Raw genomic sequence first — 27,710 nt, 5'->3', positions numbered from 1 at the left:
TATCCAATTCAAATGAAATAAACCTTTAAATGATTATATAACATACGTAAGAGTCCATAATGGGAACACTGTCTGTAAACACACACACACACACACACACACACACACACATACATACACACACACACGCACACACACACACTCCTGCCCCCCGCCCCAGTTGGACCATGACAATCCCCTTCACCCAGCAATATGTCACCCTGATCCGATTAGTATCAGGAGCACTTGAGAAACCTCTCGTGGTGGAGAGGGAGGGAGGAAGACCCTCAGTAATGCTCTATGGGGGGGGGAGGAAGACCCTCAGTAATACTCTATGAGAGGGGGGGGGGGGGGGGGGCATGAGCCAAAGAGAGGAAAACACAGCCTGTTTTCTACTGTCACTGAGTGGACATTTTCTATAAGAATTGGACATTATTAGGACAGTAATTGATCCATAAAGACAGGTTTCCGCTGAGAAAAGCATTCCTCTCATCTGTTTTGGTCTACAACCGTGTCATGTTTCTATGTTTATTATTGTCCCTTTTTAATTTTGTGTATGTATGAAGTATATACATATTTGTAAATATTTGTAGTCTTGGAGACGGTGGGAAACAGCAGTTTGGTCTTCCTGTTTATACCACACACACAGAAATTGCTGACTGACTTTTGATCATAATTGGAATGATGTATATTGACTTGAGTATGAATTGAAAGTTGTTGTACTTTACCTGACTATATTCATGTTATGGTACTTCATACTTTTGCTCCACTACTTTTTAGATTTAGGAACAGTAATTAGGGCCGTCAAATATATTCATAGTCGACAAATAGCCAATACAATTTTTTTCCACAAATAAATTCGCTTCTAATGAAAGTACTCGCTCTGATTGGCTCTGACACATTGTAAGTGATAGTCTAAGGGGCGGGACATCTTTAAGCGGTTGACCAATCACAACAGAGCCGGCCAGCTAACCAATCAGAGCAGACTGGGCTCTGGTTTCAGACAGAGGGTGAAAAGAGGTGCTGCAGCACAGGCAGTATGAGAACAATAAAGAGCTTTTTGAACATTAAAGCATGGAGACACATCCCAGTAGATACACTAAAGGGGCCCCTTTAAAGAAAAACACAACAGAGTTCTTCTTCCACCTCTGGTATTAGTTGTATGTTAACTTTATGTCCTGAGTGGTGGCGTGATAATGGTGAATCCTAACCTCCCCCCCTCTCTTAATTCTTTGTTTTATTCCCGGCCCCTCTGGGCTTCTTTCAAGAAAAGCAGGATGGAGGTAATCCTTAAAAACCTCGCTGTAATGCTCTCATGCTTCCCAAGAAACACTGTTTTAATCCTCATATGCATGTAAGGCTCCATAAATCCGGCTTCAGCCTGACAAGACAGTAAATCTAGTAATATTATGAGCGGGGGCAACAACAACAACACGAAATAATAGAAGAAGAAAAAAAACAACAACCCCCATGTTTACATGTTGGGACGGAGATGCAATGATGGGAGGATTGTGGATTGGAAACAAACAAACAATTTGTGGAATTAATATTCTTGGACATTATTTTTTTAGGTCAGGATAAAACATATTAATATACATGAAGAACATGAATTCATTCGCACACAGATATTGCTTGTCCTTAAGATGCACACGAAACAGGTCATGAAGAGGATATTTAAAAGCGTCTGTTTTGATATTTAAGTCACTTTTCAGCAAAAATGGCAACCAATACCTAGCTCTAGCTTCTTAAATGTGAAATGTCCATGTTTTTCTTCTTGTTTTTCATTAAGTAAACGCAATTTTTGGACCAAAATCAATTATCCGGTCAGTGTGCTACTTAGCTAGCTAATGTTAGCTATCTATCTTATAAGCTAACTAGCTAACATACTGGCTACCAGACGTTAGATATCCATCTATCAAACTAGTGAACGTTAGCCAACTATTTAACAAGCTAACTAGCTATATATCCAACTAATTAGCAAGCTTACATTAGCTACATAACTAACAAGCAAACTACTGAATGTTAGCCAACTATTTAACAAGCTAACTAGCTATATATCCAACTAGTTAGCAAGCAATATATTATCTACATACTGTAACTAAGAAGCAAACTACTGAATGTTAGCTTACTATTTAACAAGCTAACTAGCTTTATATCCAACTAGTTAGCATGCGTACGTTAGCTACATAACTAACTAGCAAACTACTGAATGTTAGCTTACTATTTAACAAGCTAACTAGCTTTATATCCAACTAGTTAGCAAGCGTACGTTAGCTACATAACTAACAAGCAAACTACTGAATGTTAGCTTTCTATTTAACAAGCTAACTAGCTATATATTCAACTAGTTAGCAAGCTTACCTTAGCTTCACAACTACAAGCTAACTCTTGAATGTTAGCTAACTATTTAACAAGCTAACTAGCTACACTACTTTACATTAACGTCGCTATATCTAACAAGCAAATCTCTGATAACAGTTCATTAAAAGCTTAAACACAGTTATTTAGGCAAGTTAAAGGTTGATAAAGCAGATAATGCTATGCAAGTAAAAGCAAGTAAGCTCTAAAGAGAGGTACCAACATAAAATAAGACAATGTGGAAACCCTAGAGCAGACGAAGCATAAGGTAGAACACTATGATTAAATTAATCAAGAAAATAAGTGTCAGCCTTATACATAAATAACTATATAATAAAACTTTAGACTTTATTATTTTGACATAAGACTCCCCTTTTCCCCTTTTTATGTTTATGGCTCACTTAAGTAGGTCAAATTACTGAACACACACACGCACACAAACACAACACCACCCATGCTAATACACTTGTATGCTAATGCATTCTCCACTAATTATTCCAATTAGTAAAAATGGAAAGTGTGTCATGATGGAGGAAGTGTGTCAGCGCTGTGAAGTGATGACACACTCACTGAGGTCCGGACAACGTGAGTCACTCTAATCTCATCACATGACACACACACACACACACACACACACACACACACACACACACACACACACACACACACACACACACACACACACACACACACACACACACACACACACACACACACACACACACACACACACACACACACACACACACACACACACACACACACACACACACACAACACACAACACAACACACACACACACACACACACACACACACACACACACAGTTCAGGTGTCAGATATTTGCATATGACGTCAATGATCAAAGAACATTGACGTCATTTCTTATCAATCAGTCATTCGAATAAAGATGAAAACAACAGCAGAGGAAAAATGGTTCTTCTTCTAATCCGTCAATATATTTAGTTTTCTGATCATTTGCACATGAGATATAATATCAAATGTGTTTGTTACTGTATGTGCCGACAATCTCAACATTTAAAAGACAACAAATACAATGTCTCTCTTGTTTCTCATCCTGGGAAGTACCTCATTTATTACGTTCCCCAAAACTCTAGGATATAAGGGTAATAACTCAAACTGAGGAAAAAACAATGTGAAAACTGAATTGTAAAACCGAAATATGTTGTTTAGTAACTTCAGAATAAAGGCTCAGCAGCTGATTCTAAAGGCAAATTAAGAAAACGTTTCCCAAAGAACAGAAAACAGAAAGCAGCACATCCAGACACCACAAAAACACAACAACTGGTTGAATTACCCGACAAAGACAGAGAGAAAAGTGTAGATTTTCATTCGAAGATTGTCTCAAAAAACGGTGTGTGTAAAAAGCCGATCCACAAACACAGATTTGAGATCCACAAAAACAAACTGGATTCACACATTTACCTGTGTTTATTTGTAAATTCATGATTCTCAGATGTTCTTATTATATGTGGAATCCATTTGTGTATTTGCAGATGAGATTAATATTTGCAAAATATTTTGAAATCACTCAAACAAACGACAACACGACGCTCACACTGACGCCTCCTCTGCTGCACAAAGCCAGGCTACAAACCACCAGTGGGACCTGCAGCTGCTGTGGACCAAACAAACTGGGGCTAATGACACACACACACACCTACACACACAGATACACACACGCACACACACACACACACACAGACACACACACACACACACACACCTACACACACAGACACACACACACACAGACACACACACACACACACACACACACACACACAGACACACACACAGACACACACACACACACACAGACACACACACACACAGACCTACACACACAGACACACACACGCACACACACACACACACACACACAGACACACACACACACCAGACAGACAGACAGACAGACACGCACACACACACAGACAGACACTCACACACACAGACACACACACACACAGACACACACACACAGCGGCTTGCTACAACGCCTCCCCAGAGAGAGAGATATAATCAGAGAGAGTCTGGCACACTTCAGAGCATGTGGTCAGAAATATGGAATGAAAGCAGAAGCTGATAAATCAAACAAACATGGAGAAAAATTCAATACAAAGAGTAATTTGGAATAAAGTAGTAAAGGTAAAAAGTAAACTACAAAGAAACTGAAGGAACGATGAAGGGAAGACTGGTCGTTTTTAAGCAATCACAGTTGAGCGGCACATTTGCAAGAATTTACAGAAATGAGGAAGAAGAGGAAGAGGAATAGTGTGTCAGCCACGCTTCAATCCCCCGGAGATCAAACATGAAGAGGGTCAACAACACCCAGGAGAGAGAGAGTGTGTGTGCTGCGGAAGTCAATGGCATCCACTCCTACATTCAATAATATGTGTGTGTGTGTGTATGTGTCATCAAAAAATGAACAGGGGACATTGGCTAAATACTGTAATGGAGTCTGAAAGAATAAAAACATGTTTATTTCTCACGCTTTTTTCCAATTTTCCAAAGAAATGGATGTTGAGCTTCCATTAATTTGACTTGTAATGATACATGTGCTGGTATTTATATTTGATAGATTTGTACTTTCATAGGTGTTATAATGCTTAGTGTGATAGAGACTATGTCATGACTTGTTATGTGTGTACCTGCTCAAGGACTGGAAATGAGCTCATGACTCTAGTATCTCTTCTCTCTTTGATATTAATGTATTTTAATGTGTGTGTTTCCTTGTTTAATAAAGACACAGTAATGATGTGTTAGAGGGCTGTTTGAGCTACATGCTGAAACACTCAGGTCCACACATCACTCATTCTGCTGTCTCACTCCATCTAGTGGTGACCTGCCGTAACTGCAGCACTCTCAGAACTTTAAAGGTCCCATGGCATGGCCATTTCTACTGATCATAATTCCATTGTTGAGGTCTACTAAAATAGATTTAAATTGTTCAATGTTCCAAACTCACATTGGTTTCTCACAGCATCTCTGTATAGTCTGTGTATTCACTCTCTGTCCTACACGGCTTGTTGGAGCTCCTGCCCCCCCCCTCCCTGTGAGCCCAGTGTGCTCTGATTGGTCGGGACGTTGCAGAGGCTCGTTGCTGCGAGGAGCGGACAGGATTCCGGGTCGGCGATACAGAGAGAACAAGCTAAACTCACCCTGAGCACGCAAACACTCACAGCCGAAGTAAAAACAATAAGTGTGGCTTGATATTGAGAAAGAAAAAGGTTTCTAACGCTGTGAGAATGGGTCTGTGGAGAGCATTCCTCCACCATCCCAACTCGTCTATTACCAGCGTTCAGGGAGCTCTATGCAAGTCAATGGGACTCCCTGTTAGTTAGCCAAGCGATCCTGGTGTGTGAGGAGCTCCAAGGATTGGTCCATTTGGGCCAATCCGGTCATTTGTTGTTGATCTGGGTTTTCACACGTCACAGAACCCAGGAAGCAAACAATGGAAAAGGAGAATTGTCCAACGAGGCGTTCTGGGGCAGCACAGACAGGTCTTCTCTGTGTTAGAGGTTTACTCGCTACAGAGTGCACTTTGAGGGTTTGTGACTCTGCAGAGCGTTTACATGCAGAACAACCTTCATAACACAAGGGGACGGGTGATAACCGGAAAAGCATGACATGGGACCTTTAAATATGTTTTGTATTTATCAAATGTACAATATATGAAATGTTTGAAAGCTCCTGCAATAGCTGTGGTACAAACAGTCTTTGTGGCCTACGTTTTGAATATCTTTTAGAGTTAGAAGGGAGATTTAGAAAGTGTTTGAGATAGATATACATGTAAATGTAAATGATTGTATTCTGGGATATTATTCTTACACACACAGGTACAAACACAGCTCACAATAATACAAACATGATTGGATGAAGGGAGTAAATAGTCATGAAAAGACAAAGTACATCGTATAATAAAAAAGTAAAACATATCTAAATTGTCATAGTATGTCATATATACATAAAACAAAAAAAGGTCATTTCATAAAAACGCTTTAAAATAGTTATGTCAAAGTATTTCATGTCATAAAAAATGGAATGTGTGTGTGTGTGTGTTCCTAGTTGTCTTACCTTAGTCAGTACAGATATGTATTTCCTCAGAGAGCTCAGGGCATCTTCTCTGATGTGTGTGTGTGTGTGTGTGTGTGTGTGTGTGTGTGTGTGTGTGTGTGTGTGTGATCCTCTCTCTCTTACCTTAGTCAGTACAGAGATGTATTTCCTCAGAGAGGTCAGCTCCTCTCCTCTGATGAGTGTGTGAGCAGCGAGCTCCACCCTCAGAGAGTAATGCATCGCTGACTCCAGATCAGCCATGTACATTCTGGACCTGACACACACACACACACACACACACACACACACACACACACACACACACACACACACACACACACACACACACACACACACACACACACACACACACACACACACACACACACACACACACACACACACACACACACACACACACACACACACACACACACACACACACACACACACACACACACACACACACACACACACACACACACACACACACACACACACACACACACACAACACACACACACACACACACACACACACACACACACACACACACACACACACACACACACACACACACACACACACACCATGTCAGCAGGTGATCCAGATGAGAGAAGGGCAGTTTTTGCAGTGTGTAGATGAACCCCTCTTCAATGGTCACACAGCACACACAGTGACATGTGTTCTCTGCTTTTAACCCATCCTAGCACCAGGAGTCTAGTACTAGGAGCAGTGGGCAGCTATTGTACAGCGCCCGGGGAGCAATGGGAGTGGGGGGGAAGGGGGTGTCCGGTGCCTCACCACGGCAGGGCAGGAGGTGAACTGGGACCTCTCCAAGTAGCAATCCACACTCCATATTTAGGTCTGGTCGGGGACTTGAACCGGCGACCCTACAGCTCACAGTCCAAGCCCCTACTGACTGAGCCACTGCCGTGAGTGTGTGTGAGTGTGTGTGTGAGTGTGTGTGTGTGTGTGTCCTCACCTGTTGAAGGGTCTCCATGGCTCCTCGGTGTTGTTCCTCAGAACTGCCACATCTACCGGAGGAGGCTTCCCTGAACGCACCACCCCCGGCAGCCTCTGGAGGGCGTAGGAGTAGAAAACACGAGCCTCCATGTTCCTGAGGGAATAGACATTTATTTATTAGGATAAACCCCTTGAGATGCACCATCTCGTTTTCAAGGGGGTCCCGACAAAAACAACATGTTACAGACATACATGAACAAAATGACAGAAAGCAAAGCATGACAAACCACGTACCGTCTGTTAAGTACAATTCATGAAGTAATAAAATCAATCATTACAATTTGATACACAGTAGTGTCTAATAGATCAGTTTCATCAAGAGCAGAGCAGCTGAAAGTGAGATGATAATGCATGCTTAAATATACCCAATAATATATAATAATAATGATAATAAGGATGTGGTTTATGTTCACACCACCACACCCCAAAGCAAATTCCTTGTATGTGTAAACTGGGAATAAACTTGATTCTGATCATTTATTTTATATTAAATGTATCATATTAATTGTACTTGTTTTAGTTAATGAAATAATTATTTAGCTTTGGGCACCTCGTGATTATGTATGAATTGAACACATATGTATTTGTACGCGTTTGTATATAGGTACATTTTAATATAGTAAATAAAATGCATTTTAGCTGGAGCAGGATGGTAATAAGGAGGATGGATACTAGCCCAGTACTGTATTACACGTGTGTGTGTGTGTGTGTGTGTGTGTGTGTGTGTGTGTGTGTGTCTGCAAGCGTGTGTTTTGAGTGGGAGTCTACAGATGTGTATAGAGAGTCATTCATCCAGCATCGAGGGCAGGCATCAAATGCATTCACCTGGGACCTGCACACATTACATGCATGACGGATATGAGACACACACACACACACACACACGATCAATCAGACATTCAGCGATGATGGGAGGCCATCTGTCGCCGTGCGGCCGCCTCTTGTTTGGCAGGTGAAGCCGGGAAAAGCAATGGCTTTGTTTTCATGCAAGAATTAAAAAAGCTCCCCTCTGTACAGTGATGGAGATGAGGGGGGCTGAAGAGGAGGGGGTGAATAAATAAATCAGCAATAAATCATTTCCTTTTTGCATTTGTCAACTAAAAAGAGTCCTCTTTGCATGCCAAGTTATTGAAACAGCCAAACAAAGAGGCGGGAACAGCGGTGGATTTGCAGGCTTTATGACGGAGAATAATGGGAGCGTTCTGATGCTCTGATCCCATTAAGAGGCCAGATGTTTGAAGGTATTCCCGTGAATAGGGTTCAGGTAATGAGAAGGGATAAAAAGCTAAGATGTCGTGAGTGGAACAAAAGGATGTTTGTGGATTTCAAATCAAGCTGAATGGAAATTACTGTAAAAAGCTTGATACATGCAAACATATTGATATATACGAGGTAGAGAACATAAAAGATGTATACATCAGCATCTCCCTGGTCCAATGGGATTTCTCCATGTGATTTTGGATTATTGCAGAAAATAATCTCAACGTTTATGATATTTACACGTTTTGTTCAGCAGGATAATCTCCACATATTAACACCACTTTATGATTTCTGAAGTAAAAAGCTAATGTTGGGCTATAAAGGAACTCCAGCACGGTCACATGACTTCACGTCACCACCGCTAAGCTAAAGGCGGCTAATGTTGGGCTATAAAGGAACTACAGCACGGTCACATGACTTCACGTCACCACCGCTAAGCTAAAGGTGGCTAATGTTGGGTTATAAAGGAACTCCAGCACGGTCACATGACTTCACCTCACCACCGCTAAGCTAAAGGTGGCTAATGTTGGGTTATAAAGGAACTCCAGCACGGTCACATGACTTCACCTCACCACCGCTAAGCTAAAGGTGGCTAATGTTGGGCTATAAAGGAACTCCAGCACGGTCACATGACTTCACGTCACCACCGCTAAGCTAAAGGTGGCTAATGTTGGGCTATAAAGGAACTCCAGCACGGTCACATGACCTCACGTCACCACCGCTAAGCTAAAGGTGGCTAATGTTGGGCTATAGAGGAACTACAGCACGGTCACATGACTTCACCTCACCACCGCTAAGCTAAAGGAGGCTAATGTTGGGCTATAAAGGAACTACAGTACGGTCACATGACTTCACGTCACCACCGCTAAGCTAAAGGAGGCTAATGTTGGGCGTGATGACGCTTAAGGCCCGGACACACCAAGCCGATTTCGGCCGTCGATAGATGTCTGGCCGTCGATGAGCGTCCTGTCGCTAGTGATGTTACGTATTGCGCCGAGGCTTTGGAGCGTGTATCGAGTAATCCCCGAAGCTTTTTGTGAAGCTTATATCGAGGCTTGTAGCGTTTTGAGCCAGTGACGTCACCGATGACAAACGAAGCCTCGCTGCCAGTCGATACCACGTGACTGCTTCAGGAAGTGCTTTAGATCAGTTGAACCACAACGCTCATATTACCCATGGATGTGTAATAAGAACGATATTACCCTTCCTGTACCCGGGCCCGGTGACACGATGAAATCAAGAGAGCTCAGACCCTCACCTATAGAGGTCGGAACATGTCATCAGTATAAATGAATAAAAGCATAAATAAAAGTAGGAATAAAAACATCAATAAATAAATAAATGAATAAATACAGGAATAAGTACTCTCCAGTGTTTTCAACTAGATTCAGTGTGTGTGCTGTGGCTCAGCCGGAAAGCAGGTGACTCACACCTGCAGGGTCCCTGGTTCAACGACTCGTCAATACGTCTTTTTGTTTGTTTATAAAAGCTACAGCTAAATGAGATAATGTAGTTAATAAATATTTGATATGGTTTAGCCTTTCTCAGGCTACAACATGGTTAAGCTTACGAATATTATTAAGGCTACCTATGGAGTTAGCCAGATGTGTGTCAATTACTGTTCATGGTCATTTGAAAACAAATGCCGGTGTCGGACAGACACAAACACAGAGCTGAGCAGAGCACACACACACATCATGCGCCTTGGTGATCTCCTTCACATCTCCTTCATAAAACTAATAAAAGGGGGAGTAATCGGGCAGTTCGATGTGTGTAGAGATGTGTGTAGAGGTGTGTGTAGAAGTGTGTGTGGTTAACACCTAGTAGCCTGAACTCGCTGTTCTGATGAAGGTAAACACAGCGAAGGCGGTGCGTAAAAAGGCACCGCTCTCGGCGCGCTGGTGCTGCACTTCTCAGAGGCGGAGTTATACGTCCCGCTGCCTCCTGATGCTGCCTGCAGCCCTTTCATGAAGTGAAGGAGGTTTTCCTTCAAACAGCTGCGGGCAGCAGATACCGTGAGAGTCCCGGACACAAATTCATAGATCAAAGCAGACTGGTTTACTCTCCTGTTCTGCCAATTCGGTGCTTAAACAAAGGCAAGGCAAGTCTATTCATATAGCACTTTCCAACACAAGGCAATTCAAAGTGCTTTACAAAAAAATGAAAGACATTAAGAAAATGGCATTTAAAATCAGTCATTAAAAAGAAAAGCTATAAAATAAACATATAGCTCTACACCCCTGGCCGACATGTCCTTAAAATGAAGTCTGAGTTTGAAATATATCTCAAATAATGTATGCACTGCCATTTCCCCACATAAACATAACAGTCTGCAATGAAACGGTTGTCTCCTGTGCTCCTCTTCCTACTTGGAGCACCGGTAACTTTCTCGTGCGAACAAGAGGCTGAGACCAGGCTGAGCCGCCGAATCCCTCGGAACATCATAAAAGCCATTTTCAACGGTTTCCTGGTGAAAGATTAACTAGGCTACTGGATGAAATAATATGACTGGTATAGGTGCAAAAATTAAACACTTTTTGAAAAAAACATTATGATAAAAATATTTTTATATATTTATAATTCTGCAAATATTACGATAAACTCACAGCTATTTCGCGGCCCGGCAGTAACACCTCCGCGGCCCGGTACCGGTCCGCGGACCGGGGGTTGGGAACCCCTGAGATAGAGCACACTGTTGAGATGTCCAATCTGCCTGTTTTACACACTTTGACCAACAGGGGGGTTTGTGTTCAGATGAAGCCGACCTCCCGACTGAACATGGGGAATCGGGAGCGGAGGTTGTCGGCAAAATAAATCACTCTGATTGGCTGTTCAGCTTAGCGAATCAGTGCATGAGAAGCGAAACGGAAGTGAGGTACGCAAACAAACGAAGGAACTTATTTTACATCATGGCGATCTGGAATGAAGAAACCGAAGACCAACTCATCAGCTTGATCCAGGAGAGGCCAGCTCTGTTCGACATCACAGAGAAGCGGTACGCGAGCCGAGCAGCGAAAAGCGGACTCTGGCGAGAGATCGCAACTCAACTTGGTTTCCCAGGTAACAGTCTCTTGTTTCTCTTTAGCAGAAACCTACAGTGACGTTAACGTGAAATATAATTAGTTATTTCAACCTTGCGTTGTGTTGTTATTTGTTGCTAGCTGTTGCTACTTGTTTGGCACTGCATGTAGAGATGAATTGGACATGCTAACGAGCCACAATGCTTAAATGGTTTGTGTGCTTCAGAGAAAGAGCTCAGGATGAAGTGGGATTCTCTGCGAACCCAGCACACCCGGTACAGGAGACTTGCACCTTCGGGTAGCTGTGGAGCACCAACGACGGGCAGACAGCAGTGGATCCTGACCAGGCTGCAGTTTCTCGAGCCCTACACCAGGAGGAGAGAGAGTACTTCAAACCTCACCGTCACGGTAACTATTTGATTTGTTGAGTAAAGATAAGTGTGTCTTGCTTCTTTCATTTAGAAACATGAATGTTGCAGCTGGTAAAGGAGGAGCTGATTGAAAGACATTACATACAGCTGGGTAGCTTATGAATTCACCATGGGACCAATAACGTTTTTATCTTAACCTAGAATAATACATGATCAAATATTTCTTGATTATATTTTGTATTGTTCTGAATCTTCAAAGTGACTAAAGTTATCAAATAAATGTAGCACAGTATAAAGTACACTGAGTGGAGCAGGACAGTACTTAAGTAAATGCACTTTGTTACTGTCTACCGCTGTTCAAGATTGAAATGTACATTTGCAAGACGGTTTCTGCCCCTCTTTCCACATGTAGCCTTTCATACTGATGGTGGCTCCTTCTCCCATTATCTTCCACAATCTGTCTAGAAGTGTTTTAGCATCTGAATAGAGCCACCACAATTCATCTAATGTGCCTTCCACACTTGACCACACCCGAACGAATGGCACACACATTTCAGGGTATTGTTTTGTTATGAATGCTTAGTAAACAGTTTTAAGAATCCATGGTATTAAATCCAACTAATTGTGAATTTATTTTTAAATGTTAAGGAACCTCCGGTGGCTGCAGAACCCCCCCCCGATGGCACCAGCAGTGAAACCTGGACCAGCACCCCTGAGGAGCCCTTCCTCTTTGAGGCTGAGTCAAGGCCCCGCACTCCCCTGGCAGAACCCACCATCTGTGGAACAGAGTCCGCACCGGCACCGCTCAGAGAGGGGCCAAGCACACTCAGACACTTAGGCACTCCAAGGCCTCGGGTGAAGCGCAGCCGGAAGATGCTGGATGAGTCCGCCAGTGAGGCGTCAGAAACGTTGATGCGTACGATGGGCAGGACCCTGGAACATTTAACTTCCACGGGTGAACATAATGACGACATCGCGGCCTACTCAAAAACCTTTGAACACAGACTGCGGCAGGTGCCACAGGATCGGCTGCCACACTTCCTGCATGACGTGGACAATAGCTTCTTCAAGTATTTAACGGGTGTTTTCCCTCTGGGTGATTGGAGTGATGAGTTCCTTCAACATTTGAAACTGAACGGGGAAAAGCCGAGCACAAATGTATCCACATGATGTTTGTCAATTTCAAAGATAATTTTGCAAGTAAAAAAATAAAACTGAAGTAACACTTTGTTTGTGTGAAACCGCTCAATGACCTACATCTCCCGTCTCGCTCCACACACCCAGACGGCCGTCACGTTGGAACATTTCACTCCTTTCTCTCAGAACGAGGCGGAAAGTATTAAAAGAGGTGGAAATCACTCCCAGTCTGGGCACGTTGAGAGCTGTGCATACACACAAGGGGAGTTAGTCGGTTCCTAAGAGCCAGCATGCGGGACCGGGACTCTGGGATCTGTAGTCTTTCTAGTTGCGTATTTTTCATAGTCTTATATTTCAACAGTTTTACGACAGACTTTTTTGACATGGAAATTATTTGTTAAGATTGACAAACATGTGTAATTTGTGTAATATCACGCAGTCTGTCTTCCGGTTGTTGCCTCTTTTGAATGACGAATACACACTACCGCCGCCTGCTGGTAAGGACATGTATTGCCACTCACGCATGCGCAGTGCGTACGTGCTTCCTTGCCGTCGAATGAAGTCTTTGCGGTGTGTTCCAGTGCGACTGTTTGGCCAGGACGCAGGAGACGTGAGGCGACACCACAGTCGGGTCCGTCTTTGGTGTCCGGACCTTTAGTCGTCTCGTTTAGACACTTGTTAGCAACCTCTGTTTTTAAATTCACCAGTGGGGCATTTACTGACGTATTATTGCCTTTCCCCTCTTAGTAAATATTGATATATTCTCCAAATCTCCCAGCCCTAGTTGCATTTCAAACGTCTTGCTAACTGATGGATAAAACTAATCGACAGCAGGAACAATGCAGTGTGTGCAGTCCGGTCCCCACAGATAACAACGGGCAGTCTGTCATTGTGCTTTGTTTGTCAGTGGGAGGCTAATGGCTGGTTTCTGTAACACAGCTCAACCACACTGACCTCATGTGTGTGTGTGTGTGTGTACATTGTGGGTTTGTCTTGTTAAGGGAGGTTCAAAGTTAGGGTGAAAAGCAGTGTGAACCAACTAGAGCATGTGATTCCTGGAGACATTGCGGTGTGAATGTTGTGTGCTGAAAAGCTGACGTTGATATGAAATGCTGGCTATGACGTGTAACGGAGCGTCCACACAGCAGCGTGCGTTGACGCTTGGAGGTGGGCGTGTCTGAAGCTTGGGGATTTTTTGCGACCAATCACAAGAATCTCCCGCCCCCGACATACAAAGCAATAGCAATGTTAAAACGAAGTAAACTGGATATAAAATCCCCAAACAGGCGAAAACCTACCAGTTCCACCCACTGTCTCTGCCACCTCCCTCCATGCCTCGCTCCTCTGGTTTGTATCCCGGTAGATGAACAGAGACTGATCATACAGCACCGGGTGATTCTCTACCGCTATAATGAATTTTCCCTCCATTTTTTGGAATATGAGGAAATGACCTGCGTAGTCTCTCCCAGCATACACGCGGTTTGATTGGCTAGCGCTTGTACTGGCAGATTTGCATAAACGGGATTTCATTGGCTGACGCCTCCGTCGAGGCGTCAAAAGTTGAACATTGCTCAACTTTTGAAGCGAGCAACGCTCCACGTCGCTTCCCACAATGCAGTTCGGCTAAAAGTGACGTCACCCCATTCAAAGTGAACGGGCAGAAGCGTTGGAAGCTTCAACGCACGCCGCTGTGTGGACGGGCCGTAAGAAGAAAGTGAACATTTGGATAATGTTATAATCAGAAGAAGGCCTCTTTACCACGCTCCAAACTAAGTGTAATATTCAAAAGGGTCTTCATCTGAAAGGATTTCTAAGTTGTGTAAAAGGAATAATGTCAGAAAGATGTGGAAGTTTGAATGAGGTTTCTGAGTAAGTATGAAGTCTAGAGGGCTGAATGTTTTAATGTTTGAACGTAATTTACACCAAATAAAAAGCGAGTCTGCACAGCTTCATACCCCTGTGTCTTTCACGGGGAAACCCTGTTTAATTTCATGTTGTGTCCTGCTCCCCCTCACAGGTGTTTTCTGGGTAATTAGACCTCAGCTCAGGTGGAAGTTTTGGCAGAGCTACGCTGAAATAAAAAAACTCAGCAAATCTCATTAAGCAAACACAATAATGAGGGTGTAACCTCTCACACCCTGATGACCCATCCAGATCAAAATCATCATTTTACTCATGTGGTGAGGACTCTTTAAAGTAGAGACACTACATACTGATATACACCTGAACATCAGCAGGAGAGGACTCTTTAAAGTAGAGACACTACATACTGATATACACCTGAACATCAGCAGGAGAGGACTCTTTAAAGTAGAGACACTACATACTGATATACACCTGAAAATCAGCAGGAGAGGACTCTTTAAAGTAGAGACACTACATACTGATATACACCTGAACATCAGCAGGAGAGGACTCTTTAAAGTAGAGACACTACATACTGATATACACCTGAACATCAGCAGGAGAGGACTCTTTAAAGTAGAGACACTACATACTGATATACACCTGAACATCAGCAGGAGAGGACTCTTTACAGTAGAGAGACTACATACTGATATACACCTGAACATCAGCAGGAGAGGACTCTTTAAAGTAGAGACACTACATACTGATATACACCTGAACATCAGCAGGAGAGGACTCTTTAAAGTAGAGACACTACATACTGATATACACCTGAACATCAGCAGGAGAGGACTCTTTACAGTAGAGAGACTACATACTGATATACACCTGAACATCAGCAGGAGAGGACTCTTTAAAGTAGAGACACTACATACTGATATACACCTGAACATCAGCAGGAGAGGACTCTTTAAAGTAGAGACACTACATACTGATATACACCTGAACATCAGCAAGAGAGGACTCTTTAAAGTAGAAACACTACATACTGATATACACCTGAACATCAGCAGGAGAGGACTCTTTAAAGTAGAGACACTACATACTGATATACACCTGAACATCAGCAGGAGAGGACTCTTTAAAGTAGAGACACTACATACTGATATACACCTGAACATCAGCAGGCGAGGACTCTTTAAAGTAGAGACACTACATACTGATATACACCTGAACATCAGCAGGAGAGGACTCTTTAAAGTAGAGACACTACATACTGATATACAACTGAACATCAGCAGGAGAGGACTCTTTAAAGTAGAGACACTACATACTGATATACACCTGAACATCAGCAAGAGAGGACTCTTTAAAGTAGAAACACTACATACTGATATACACCTGAACATCAGCAGGAGAGGACTCTTTAAAGTAGAGACACTACATACTGATATACACCTGAACATCAGCAAGAGAGGACTCTTTAAAGTAGAGACACTACATACTGATATACACCTGAACATCAGCAGGAGAGGACTCTTTAAAGTAGAGACACTACATACTGATATACACCTGAACATCATCAGGCGAGGACTCTTTAAAGTAGAGACACTACATACTGATATACACCTGAACATCAGCAGGAGAGGACTCTTTAAAGTAGAGACACTACATACTTGATATACACCTGAACATCAGCAGGATGAGGACTCTTTAAGTAGAGAGACTACATACTGATATACACCTGAACATCAGCAGGAGAGGACTCTTTAAAGTAGAGACACTACATACTGATATACACCTGAACATCAGCAGGAGAGGACTCTTTAAAGGAGAGACACTACATACTGATATACACCTGAACATCAGCAGGAGAGGACTCTTTAAAGTAGAGACCCACTCTTTAAAGTAGAGACACTACATACTGATATACACCTGAACATCAGCAGGAGAGGACTCTTTAAAGTAGAGACACTACATACTGATATACACCTGAACATCAGCAGGAGAGGACTCTTTAAAGTAGAGACACTACATACTGATATACACCTGAACATCAGCAGGAGAGGACTCTTTAAAGTAGAGGACACTACATACTGATATACAACTGAACATCAGCAGGAGAGGACTCTTAAAGTAGAGGACACTACATACTGATATACACCTGAACATCAGCAGGAGAGGACTCTTTAAAGTAGAGACACTACATACTGATATACACCTGAACATTAGCAGGAGAGGACTCTTTAAAGTAGAGACACTACATACTGATATACACCTGAACATCAGCAGGAGAGGACTCTTTAAAGTAGAGACACTACATACTGATATACACCTGAACATCAACAGGAGAGGACTCTTTAAAGTAGAGGCACTACATACTGATATACACCTGAACATCAACAGGAGAGGACTCTTTAAAGTAGAGACACTACGTACTGATATACACCTGAACATCAACAGGAGAGGACTCTTTAAAGTAGAGACACTACGTACTGATATACACCTGAACATCAGCAGGAGAGGACTCTTTAAAGTAGAGACACTACGTACTGATATACACCTGAACATCAACAGGAGAGGACTCTTTAAAGTAGAGACACTACATACTGATATACACCTGAACATCAACAGGAGAGGACTCTTTAAAGTAGAGGCACTACATACTGATATACACCTGAACATCAGCAGGAGAGGACTCTTTAAAGTAGAGACACTACGTACTGATATACACCTGAACATCAACAGGAGAGGACTCTTTAAAGTAGAGACACTACGTACTGATATACACCTTAACATCAACAGGAGAGGACTCTTTAAAGTAGAGGCACTACATACTGATATACACCTGAACATCAGCAGGAGAGGACTATTTAAAGTAGAGACACTACGTACTGATATACACCTGAACATCAACAGGAGAGGACTCTTTAAAGTAGAGGCACTACATACTGATATACACCTGAACATCAACAGGAGAGGACTCTTTAAAGTCTGCAGAGATACTCACACTCTGAGTCTGGAGAAGTTCCCTCCAGCAGAGTAAAAGTAGCACGAGGGAAACTCCGTCACTTCCAGTTTTTTCACCAGAGTCTCCTCAGAACTCAGGACTCTGCGCACCGCCACGTTCTCAAACTGCAGCAGGTCAAGGGTCACCTGCACACACACACACACACACACACACACACACACACACACACACACACACACACACACACACACACACACACACACACACACACACACACACACACACACACACACACACACACACACACACACACACACACACACACACACACACACACACACACACACACACACACACACACACACACACACCACACACACACACACACACACACACACACACACACACACACACACACACATAATAAGAGTTAGACTTTTGTTTCAAAACTGTGGCTCAAATATCCCAGAGAAAGAAGGTGCTTTTATTTAAGCAGAAATGGTGGAAAACAAACTACCTGGAGTTCCACACCAAAACTAAAAATGATACGAAGATAATGTTTGGTGTATACTGGAGCCTTATTATACTTTTTGTTACAACTCTTATTAAAAGTATAACTGAGAGTGTAAAAAAATACAATACATTATATTCCCAAACAATACACACTTATATGTTTTAATTATTTTTATATAGTCTTAATTCTATGAAGTTTATCACACACTTTCATTTTAAACTAATCCACCAAATGGACATTTAGACATCTTTTTAAATGTGTTCTTGTAAACACGCACATTTCTCTTAGTTCAAACTGATTCACTCAAATAACTCAGGACACAGTCGAAGAGTTTGATGCTTTAACATGATATCTTATTTATGCAGTTTTTATATTTCCTAAATGTCTCACCTCTCGGCCGACGTAGGACTTGGAGTCCTCGAAGATGAGCGCCAGGTGCTGGACGTTGTTCGTCTCGAAGAAGCTGTCGATCTCGGCCTGGCTGGAAAATAAAGAGAAACCCGGGAGTTAAATAAAGATCTGTGGATTAAATGACAAAATTCCCCAAATATTCTATCAGCAACTGGTCCTTCAGGGGTCGGAAAGAAATATGAAATTAGAATTAAATATTTAAAGGTCACCTATCGTGCTATTTGTAGGCAATAGCATAGGTCTTAGATATATACAAATATATTAAAAACATGTCTATGAAGTGTTTTGCTCCAAACAGATCATTCTAGCCACGCCTCTTATCCCTCTGTTTCACTTCCTGTTTCTAAAGTGCTGATTTTGGGGATAAAGCTTTAAAGAGGAGGGGTCTGAGCTCATGCAGCTACTGTCTAAACCAGTGGTTCTCAAACTTTTTTCAATAATGAACCCCCTTTGAAAAAAATATTCAGCCAAGTCCCCCTGATCAGCGCAAACAAAGCCTATATAAAGAGGTACAGCACAGCGATGCACCATCAGAGTCTGAGTTATTAAAACAACAACCTTGTAACTGAGAAACACTTAAATGCTACATTTAAAATGTTTACAATCCATCACTAAATTCATGGCAAACCAATTTTAACATCAAGCAATAACACTGAGACGACATTAGTTGCTTTGAACTGATCTGTTTAATAAGTTGTACTTAATGTAGTGAGAAACATGGGCTTGAGCTTCACTGAGGATCTGTGTCATTCTGACAGCGAGGCTAACTGCAGTTATTACACTTGAAATATGTGTAACTGTTAATATAAAACCCACACTGCTCAAACTTCCTTACTTTTCCTAAAATTGGTGTATTTATTTATTTAGGGGCGTGGGGAAGAGAAAAATATATGAGCATTTTATGAGCATGGGATTTTGACCCCTCATATAAACATATGCATAATGCTGCGCTATACTTTGCGGCCACACACCGTTGCCAAGCAACGCTTATTGTTTAGGTCCTTTGACACGCAGGCAGTCATATCATTAACTAGAACTAGCTAGATCTGATGGATTTGAACATAAACGCGAGTGAAGTCTAACCGGACACGAGAGAGAGAGAGATCAGATCAGCTGCTGCTGACGGAGAACACGCAGCTCTGCATGATCACAGCTCCGTCGCTGTGACGGACCGGTGAGCGGAGCAAAATACACTAAGAGTTAGACCGAACACACTTAGCTAGTTTATCTACTCTGGAACTAGCTAAACTAGTTATACATGTATGTATTCTTTACTGTCGGGTCACTCATTACAGGTTCAGCGAGCTGCACGAGACTGACGGGCTGTCAGGAGAGGGAGAGGAGAAGAGAGCACCCTGTTTATTTTCCCCATGTTATTATCCAGAGTTTCTGTAAACTTTTGAATAAAGTATTTCATCTACTATTAGTAGTTTGTGTAAATGCATTAATCACGTTTTTTTTTTCATTAACATAAAATAAATCTCACGTACCCCCTGCAGTACTCCAACGTACCCCTAGGGGTCCGCGTACCCCCATTTGAGAACCACTGGTCTAAACTAAATGCTGCCGTGATGAAATGCCATATCATGGATGATCAAGGATTCTCTCTGAAACAGTCTGGAGCTCAAAGGCTTTCTCTCTTGCCGGTTATACCACAAGGTGAGTTCCTTTTTACTTCCTGCTTCTTCACACACATGCTCTCCAGTACAGGTTAGCTCTGAGTGTTAGCGATGCTAATGTAAACACCGACCATATTACGTCTAAAACAGTCGGGCATTGTTTCTGATAGCAACGTTTCTGATTGGGCCGTGGGTCCACATTTCAGATATTACGTCATATCGGACGCAAATCTGGATCAGCTCCGTTGTTCCCCGTTTTTAGAGATTTGGGTACGGAGGAAAAGAGAGAGGGTTTTATTTGAATTTTGCACGATAGGAGACCTTTAAATGTTTTTTTTGTATTGACTTTTTATCTCAGTTTCATTGTATTGTATATTGACAGTTTTTTAAGTGCTTTTTTGTTTACATTTCCATTCAGCTGGATCTACATAGCAAACAAAAAAATGTTTTTATACAAATTTAAATAAATAAATAAAAGAACGGAAGATAAAAAAAACAAAAAAGTCATTACAAAATATCAACAGAAAAAAATGTCAAAAATATACAAAAATAAGCAGAATATGTATTTATTTTAAATAAATCTATGAAAATGAAATAAGATTATTACAAAAATAATAATAACTAAAGGGAAAGGTGTAAAGCATGATATGAAGGAGAAGCAACCTCTTTATTCTGAGAGGAACTAAAACACTTTCACTTGAAATAGAAAAAAGAGGAATCATCTGGACTTCCTGTTTCCTGTTCCTGCAGCAGCTGATAAACTGTGAGCAGAGTTAAAGATGATACTGGTGACAGTGTGAAGGCAGAGCAGAGGCCGAGCAGCGAACACATTTCATTCATTTACTTTTAATGAACAATACAACAGCTAATGGTGAGCTCAACGATGGGATTAAGGAGAGCACAAGACTGCATTAAGGAGATATAAATACACTGTATCTAAAAGTACAATTCACATAGCCATGGGATTCATGTGTTAGAAACTACAGGTTCATAAAATGATCAATAATGTATTTGTTTACAACTTCCCACTAGAAAATACACAACTGCAGACGATTTGGAAACAACTACTTATTGTGATCATTTTGACCAATATTGAAATAGCGATTTAGACGGAGTGATCATTTGTGTAATATTAATTAAAGATCGAGGAACGTTTCAATCAATGTTGAGTACGTTTAAAGAGGCCCTACTCAACTAGCACAACAAGAAGGAGAATAAATTAACTGCTAAAGAAAATTCACATTGACATCTAATGAGTGACAGTGTGTGTGTGTGTGTGTGTGGTGTGTGTGTGTGTGTGTGTGTGTGTGTGTGTGTGTGTGTGTGTGTGTGTGTGTGTGTGTGTGTGTGTGTGTGTGTGTTCTGTGTAAATGTGGAAGGCCCGAGCAAACCTGTTGTGATTCTACAATATTCATAATCCAATGGAAAAATCCCATTGTCTTTTTGTGGCGGGATCCCTTGTGATGCTTCCTTCTGGGTCAGCCAGCAAAAATACAGCTAATATATTAATACAAAAAAGATAGTTACTGAGCTTTATTCTGGGACAGGAATGATTTAATGTATTTTAAATGTTAAAGGTGGGGTAGGTAATTTTGGAGAAACCAGCTCGAGTGCGCTAGAATTTGAAAATACACAGCCGGAACAAATCTGCCACTTCCTCACAGAGCCCCGCCTCCAACACACACATGACCAATGAGGGCACGAGATAAGTTTGTGCCCAGATGGAAGGCTGACAGGCAGGTAGGCCATCCAGTTACTTTAGCCGGCCCGGCTCAGATGATTGGTCGTGCTTTTTACAGCGCCACGGCTTCCAGAGGTGACATTTTTTTGTTTGGATTTGTTGTCAAAGCACTTCAGATATTCATTGCTATCGGGATGTTAAGAGCATTCCATGGAATATAACAACAAGTGTATCTCGAGCCGGTTTCTCAAACTTACCCCACCTTTAAATGTACTTGTTTGAATGTATCATTTCTTATGATGTGTGGAGAGCTGAACGTAAGAGTCCCATTGTACAGTGCAATGGCCTGTTATACTGTATATAACAATGAAATATGTGTGTGTGTGTGTGTGTGTGTGTGTGTGTACCTGGTGGGCTCCAGGGGGGGGCAGGCGGGGGGCCAGGGCTCCTGATGGTTCTCCAGTTTGTCGATGACTCTGTGACGGAGCGTGGCCACATCGTGAGAGGAGGCTGGAGGTCAAAGAGCAACGAGAACAAATATGTTGATTTTCTATATTTTACTTAATTCAAAGATACCTGAGCAACTTCACAAATGTGTGTGTGTCCAGTGTGTGTGTGTGTGTGTGTGTGTGTGTGTGTGTGTGTGTGTGTGTGTGTGTGTGTGTGTGTGTGTGTGTTTGAGTGTGTCTTGTCAAACATTGATAATCCAATTATAAAATAGAAATGTGAATGTCAAATACAAATGAAATAAATAAAACAAAATGACATATATATGGGTCAGTAAATGTGTGTGTTGTATTGTGTTGTGTGTGTGTGTGTGTGTGTGTGTGTTAGTGTGTGTGTGTGTTACCTTTGAAAGCCTTTCCTGTGGAGTCAGCTTTGGAGTAAGCGTGGAAGAACTGCAGAGAGAGAGAGAGACATTTTCATTTCAAACCTTTATTTAATCAGGTGAATCCCATTGAGATCATCGATGTCTTTTTCAAGGGAGACCTGCTGGTGACATGGGTACAGGAAGTGGAGAGAGGAAGAGGAGGATGAGGAGGAAGAGGAGGAAGAACCGTGTTGGGAGGTTTAGGGGGGGGTCAACCAGTGGCAGATGTTAGAGCTTCGTTGTTCAGACAGAAGGATCCTTGTTTCTCTGAAACTCTCTCCGCTGACTCTGCAGATAAATGATGTGTTTCTGCTGACCGTGCACAAATCACTCAGCTGGGTTAAATAAACACCTTAAATAAATCTTTCATATCTAAAAATGACTTATTAACCCTTTAATAGCGTATGTGCTAATCTAAATCAAACATAACGCATCAGAGTTTAAGACAGAGGTCTCGACCTGTTGGAGGAACACTGTGGACATTCCTGATGTCCTTTCAGATACTAGTTACTTTAAGTGTTGCACTAAGATAAGATAAGATAAGATAAGATAAGATGGACTTGTATTAATCCCCCGTGGGGAAATTGTTTCTCTGCATGTGACCCATCCTAGTGTTAGGAGCAGTGTGCTGCCATTTTGAACGGCGCCCGGGGAACTAAGCACTAAAAGCTCTCGTGTTTACCTAAGGCCTCAGCTGTTTATCTGAGTCTTTGTTTACCCTCTGCGGCTCTTCGGGCTTCAATACGGGAGGCATGAAGGGAAAACCCAGCGCTGTGTGTGTTCCTGTGTAGATATAATAACAACGTATACCCTGTGTGTGAGTGTGAGAGTGTGTGTGTGTGTACCTTTACGGTGGGATACGCTCTGATGCCGTAGCCCAGGTTAATAAAATGCTCAATAATATATTTGTTGACGACTTCCCACTAGAAAATACACACCTGCAGACGATTTGGAAACAACAACTTAGTGCGATTATTTTAGACCGATATTGCGATGTGATCATTTTTGTAACATTAATAAAAAATCCACGAACTGTCCCAATCTTTTAACGTTCCATTTCATGTTGAGTACGTTTAAAGAGGCCCTACTCTACGAGCACCACACAAAGGAGAATAAGGCCCCTTTAAATCAACTGTTAAAGAAAACACACTACAGACAGTATTGACGACTGACTGACTGACTGACTGAGTGACTGACTGAGTGACTGACTGAGTGACTGAGTGACTGACTGAGTGAGTGACTGACTGACTGAGTGACTGAGTGACTGACTGAGTGACTGACTGACTGACTGAGTGACTGAGTGACTGACTGAGTGACTGACTGACTGACTGAGTGACTGAGTGACTGAGGGACTGAGTGACTGACTGAGTGACTGACTGAGTGACTGACTGAGTGACTGACTGAGTGACTGACTAACTGAGTGACTGAGTGACTGAGTGACTGAGTGAGTGACTGACTGACTGACTGACTGACTGACTGAGTGAGTGACTGAGTGACTGACTGAGTGACTGAGTGACTGACTGACTGAGTGAGTGAGTGAGTGAGTGACTGAGTGACTGACTGAGTGACTGAGTGACTGAGTGACTGACTGACTGACTGACTGAGTGACTGACTGAGTGACTGAGTGAGTGAGTGACTGACTGAGTGACTGAGTGAGTGAGTGACTGACTGACTGACTGAGTGACTGAGTGAGTGACTGACTGAGTGACTGACTGAGTGACTGAGTGACTGAGTGAGTGACTGAGTGACTGAGTGACTGACTGAGTGAGTGACTGAGTGACTGAGTGACTTAGTGACTGAGGGACTGACTGAGTGAGTGACTGAGTGACTGACTGAGTGACTGAGTGACTGAGTGAGTGACTGAGTGACTGACTGACTGACTGACTGAGTGACTGAGTGACTGAGTGACTGACTGACTGACTGAGTGAGTGACTGACTGACTGAGTGACTGACTGAGTGAGTGACTGAGTGACTGAGTGACTTAGTGACTGAGGGACTGACTGAGTGACTGACTGAGTGACTGAGTGACTGAGTGAGTGACTGAGTGACTGACTGACTGACTGACTGAGTGACTGAGTGACTGAGTGACTGACTGACTGACTGAGTGAGTGACTGAGTGACTGACTGACTGAGTGACTGACTGAGTGAGTGACTGAGTGACTGAGTGACTGACTGACTGAGTGACTGACTGAGTGAGTGACTGAGTGACTGAGTGACTTAGTGACTGACTGACTGACTGAGTGACTGACTGACTGAGTGACTGACTGAGTGACTGACTGACTGACTGACTGACTGAGTGACTGACTGACTGAGTGACTGACTTAGTGACTGACTGACTGACTGAGTGACTGAGTGACTGACTGACTGACTGAGTGACTGAGTGAGTGACTTAGTGACTGACTGAGTGACTGACTGAGTGACTTAGTGACTGACTGAGTGACTGACTGAGTGACTGACTGAGTGACTGAGTGACTGAGTGACTGACTGAGTGACTGACTGAGTGACTGACTGAGTGACTGAGTGACTGAGTGACTGAGTGACTGACTGAGTGACTGACTGACTGAGTGAGTGACTGAGTGACTGAGTGACTTAGTGACTGAGTGACTTAGTGACTTAGTGACTGAGTGACTGAGTGACTGACTGAGTGATGAGTGACTGACTGAGTGACTGAGTGACTGAGTGACTGAGTGACTGAGTGACTGAGTGACTGACTGACTGACTGAATGACTGAGTGACTGAGTGTGTGTGTGTGTGTGTGTGTGTGTGTGTGTGTGTGTGTGTGTGTGTGTGTACCTTCACGGTGGGATACACTCTGATGCTGTATCCGGCGCACAGCTTCCGGTTCTCCTCGGCAGCGCAGTCGACCGCCGCCAGCGCCACCGCCGGCTTCCACTCTGCATCACACACAGCACAGGAAATACTTCAATACATTTATTATGAATATAAACTCATCACAATGATGGGGTGTGTGGGGGGGGGGGGGGGGGTCTTGTGGGGTCTATGCACTTCAGTATATCAACACAACAGAGGCTGACCATCATGGTTTCCTAATATTCTGAGTGATTGATATATTATGGAAGGGGCTACTTAACAGATTACCATTGCTTGCTTCTCTTGGCCGGTGACTAATGACCTCTTGCTAATGTACCCAGCTGTTCTGGGTTTCATTCTCATCTGCATGAGAACTGTGAGAGGAGCTGTTTCTATTTATCAGAGCGTGATCTAATGACTGTGTTTGTATTATAAAAGCTCTCCATGGTCACAGCCTGCAGCCCAAAGAAATACCACAGAGCCGCGAGGAAGAGGAGGAGGAGGAGGAGGAAGAGGAGGATAATTATATTATTTAATTAAGAGGTGGGCAAAGTGTCTGAGGCCTCACACACTCATGGAGTACACACACATTCTTCAGTAAACAACATCTTATTGATATTATTTTCTCTTGTATTTATTTGCATTTGATGTTGAGGTAATGCAAAAGTAACAGAAAGTAATCAGATTACTTTTACATTGTGATACTCAGATTAGATGACATGTATACAGGTACCTAGTAATTGTAATGGAATACATTTATAAAGTAACTCTGACAACCCTGTTTATTAAACTGGCTCTCAGAGGTGTAAAGTAACTAAGTACTACTGTAGGTACAATTTTGAGGTACTTGTACTTCATTTGAGTATGTTAACATAATGCTACTGTGTACTTCTACTCCACTACAGCTCAGAGGTAAATGGTGTACTTTTCCTCCACTACATGTATGTAATACCTTTAGTTACTTCACAGATCTGGATGAATGATGTGAAATCTAATCAAGTGTTGAATCAGACTTTAGTTCCACCTGGAGTAAATCCACAAGCTACCCTGCAGTATACAAAGTCATTCAAACTAGCTGCACCTTTACCAGCTTTGAGAACACTTTCATGATCAATCATTATAAAACATATCATATATATTATTCTGAAATGAACCAATCTGCACAACGACTACTTTTACTGTCGTTACTTTCACTATATTTTGACGAGAATACTTTTCTACTTTTACTTGAGGAACATTTTGAATGCAGGACTTTTACTGTAACAGAGTATTCCTACACTCTGGTACTTCTACTTTTACTCAAGTACAAGATCTGAGTACTTTTACTTTTACTCAAGTACAAGATCTGAGTACTTCTACTTTTACTACAAGATCTGAGTACTTCTACTTTTACTCAAGATCTGAGTACTTCTACCTCAGTAAAGACAGTACTTCTACTTCAGTAAAGACAGTACTTCAGTAAAGACAGTACTTCAGTAAAGACAGTACTTCTACCTCAGTAAAGGGTAAAGACAGTACTTCTACTTCAGTAAAGACAGTACTTCAGTAAAGACAGTACTTCAGTAAAGACAGTACTTCTACCTCAGTAAAGGGTAAAGACAGTACTTCTACCTCAGTAAAGACAGTACTTCAGTAAAGACAGTACTTCAGTAAAGACAGTACTTCTACCTCAGTAAAGAGTAAAGACAGTACTTCTTCCTCAGTAAAGAGTAAAGACAGTACTTCTACCTCAGTAAAGAGTAAAGACAGTAC

At 42.2% G+C, this 27,710-nt stretch overlaps 2 protein-coding genes across 2 annotated transcripts in view; one reads left to right on the top strand and one right to left on the bottom strand.

Moving 5' to 3' along the window:
- LOC117547177 (sulfhydryl oxidase 1-like) overlaps positions 1-27,710 on the bottom strand; it is a 65,005-nt gene that overhangs the window by 36,563 nt on the left and 732 nt on the right. The window contains 7 exon segments of the mRNA XM_034217730.1: positions 6,563-6,692; positions 7,404-7,538; positions 18,091-18,236; positions 18,956-19,046; positions 22,684-22,786; positions 23,127-23,175; positions 25,941-26,041. Of these exon segments, the coding sequence (XP_034073621.1) occupies positions 6,563-6,692; positions 7,404-7,538; positions 18,091-18,236; positions 18,956-19,046; positions 22,684-22,786; positions 23,127-23,175; positions 25,941-26,041 (755 nt within the window).
- Positions 11,532-13,323, top strand: LOC117547178. The gene is made up of 3 exons (XM_034217731.1): positions 11,532-11,764; positions 11,951-12,132; positions 12,744-13,323. The coding sequence occupies exons 1-3, from the start codon at positions 11,557-11,559 to the stop codon at positions 13,263-13,265; spliced, it is 912 nt and encodes a 303-aa protein (XP_034073622.1). The 5' UTR covers positions 11,532-11,556; the 3' UTR covers positions 13,266-13,323.

Source organism: Gymnodraco acuticeps, unplaced genomic scaffold (assembly GCF_902827175.1).
Source record: "Gymnodraco acuticeps unplaced genomic scaffold, fGymAcu1.1, whole genome shotgun sequence".
Taxonomy (NCBI): domain Eukaryota; kingdom Metazoa; phylum Chordata; class Actinopteri; order Perciformes; family Bathydraconidae; genus Gymnodraco; species Gymnodraco acuticeps.
This window is presented reverse-complemented; position numbering and strand designations above follow the sequence as displayed.

What these genes read in the sequence shown, in the direction of transcription:
- LOC117547178 (XM_034217731.1), top strand. Translation starts at nt 11,557, where the DNA reads ATGAGAAGCGAAACGGAAGTGAGGTACGCAAACAAACGAAGGAACTTA. An exon ending in AACTCAACTTGGTTTCCCAG is followed by an intron (nt 11,765 to 11,950) that starts GTAACAGTCTCT and finishes TGTGTGCTTCAG; the next exon opens with AGAAAGAGCTCAGGATGAAG. An exon ending in CTTCAAACCTCACCGTCACG is followed by an intron (nt 12,133 to 12,743) that starts GTAACTATTTGA and finishes TTAAATGTTAAG; the next exon opens with GAACCTCCGGTGGCTGCAGA.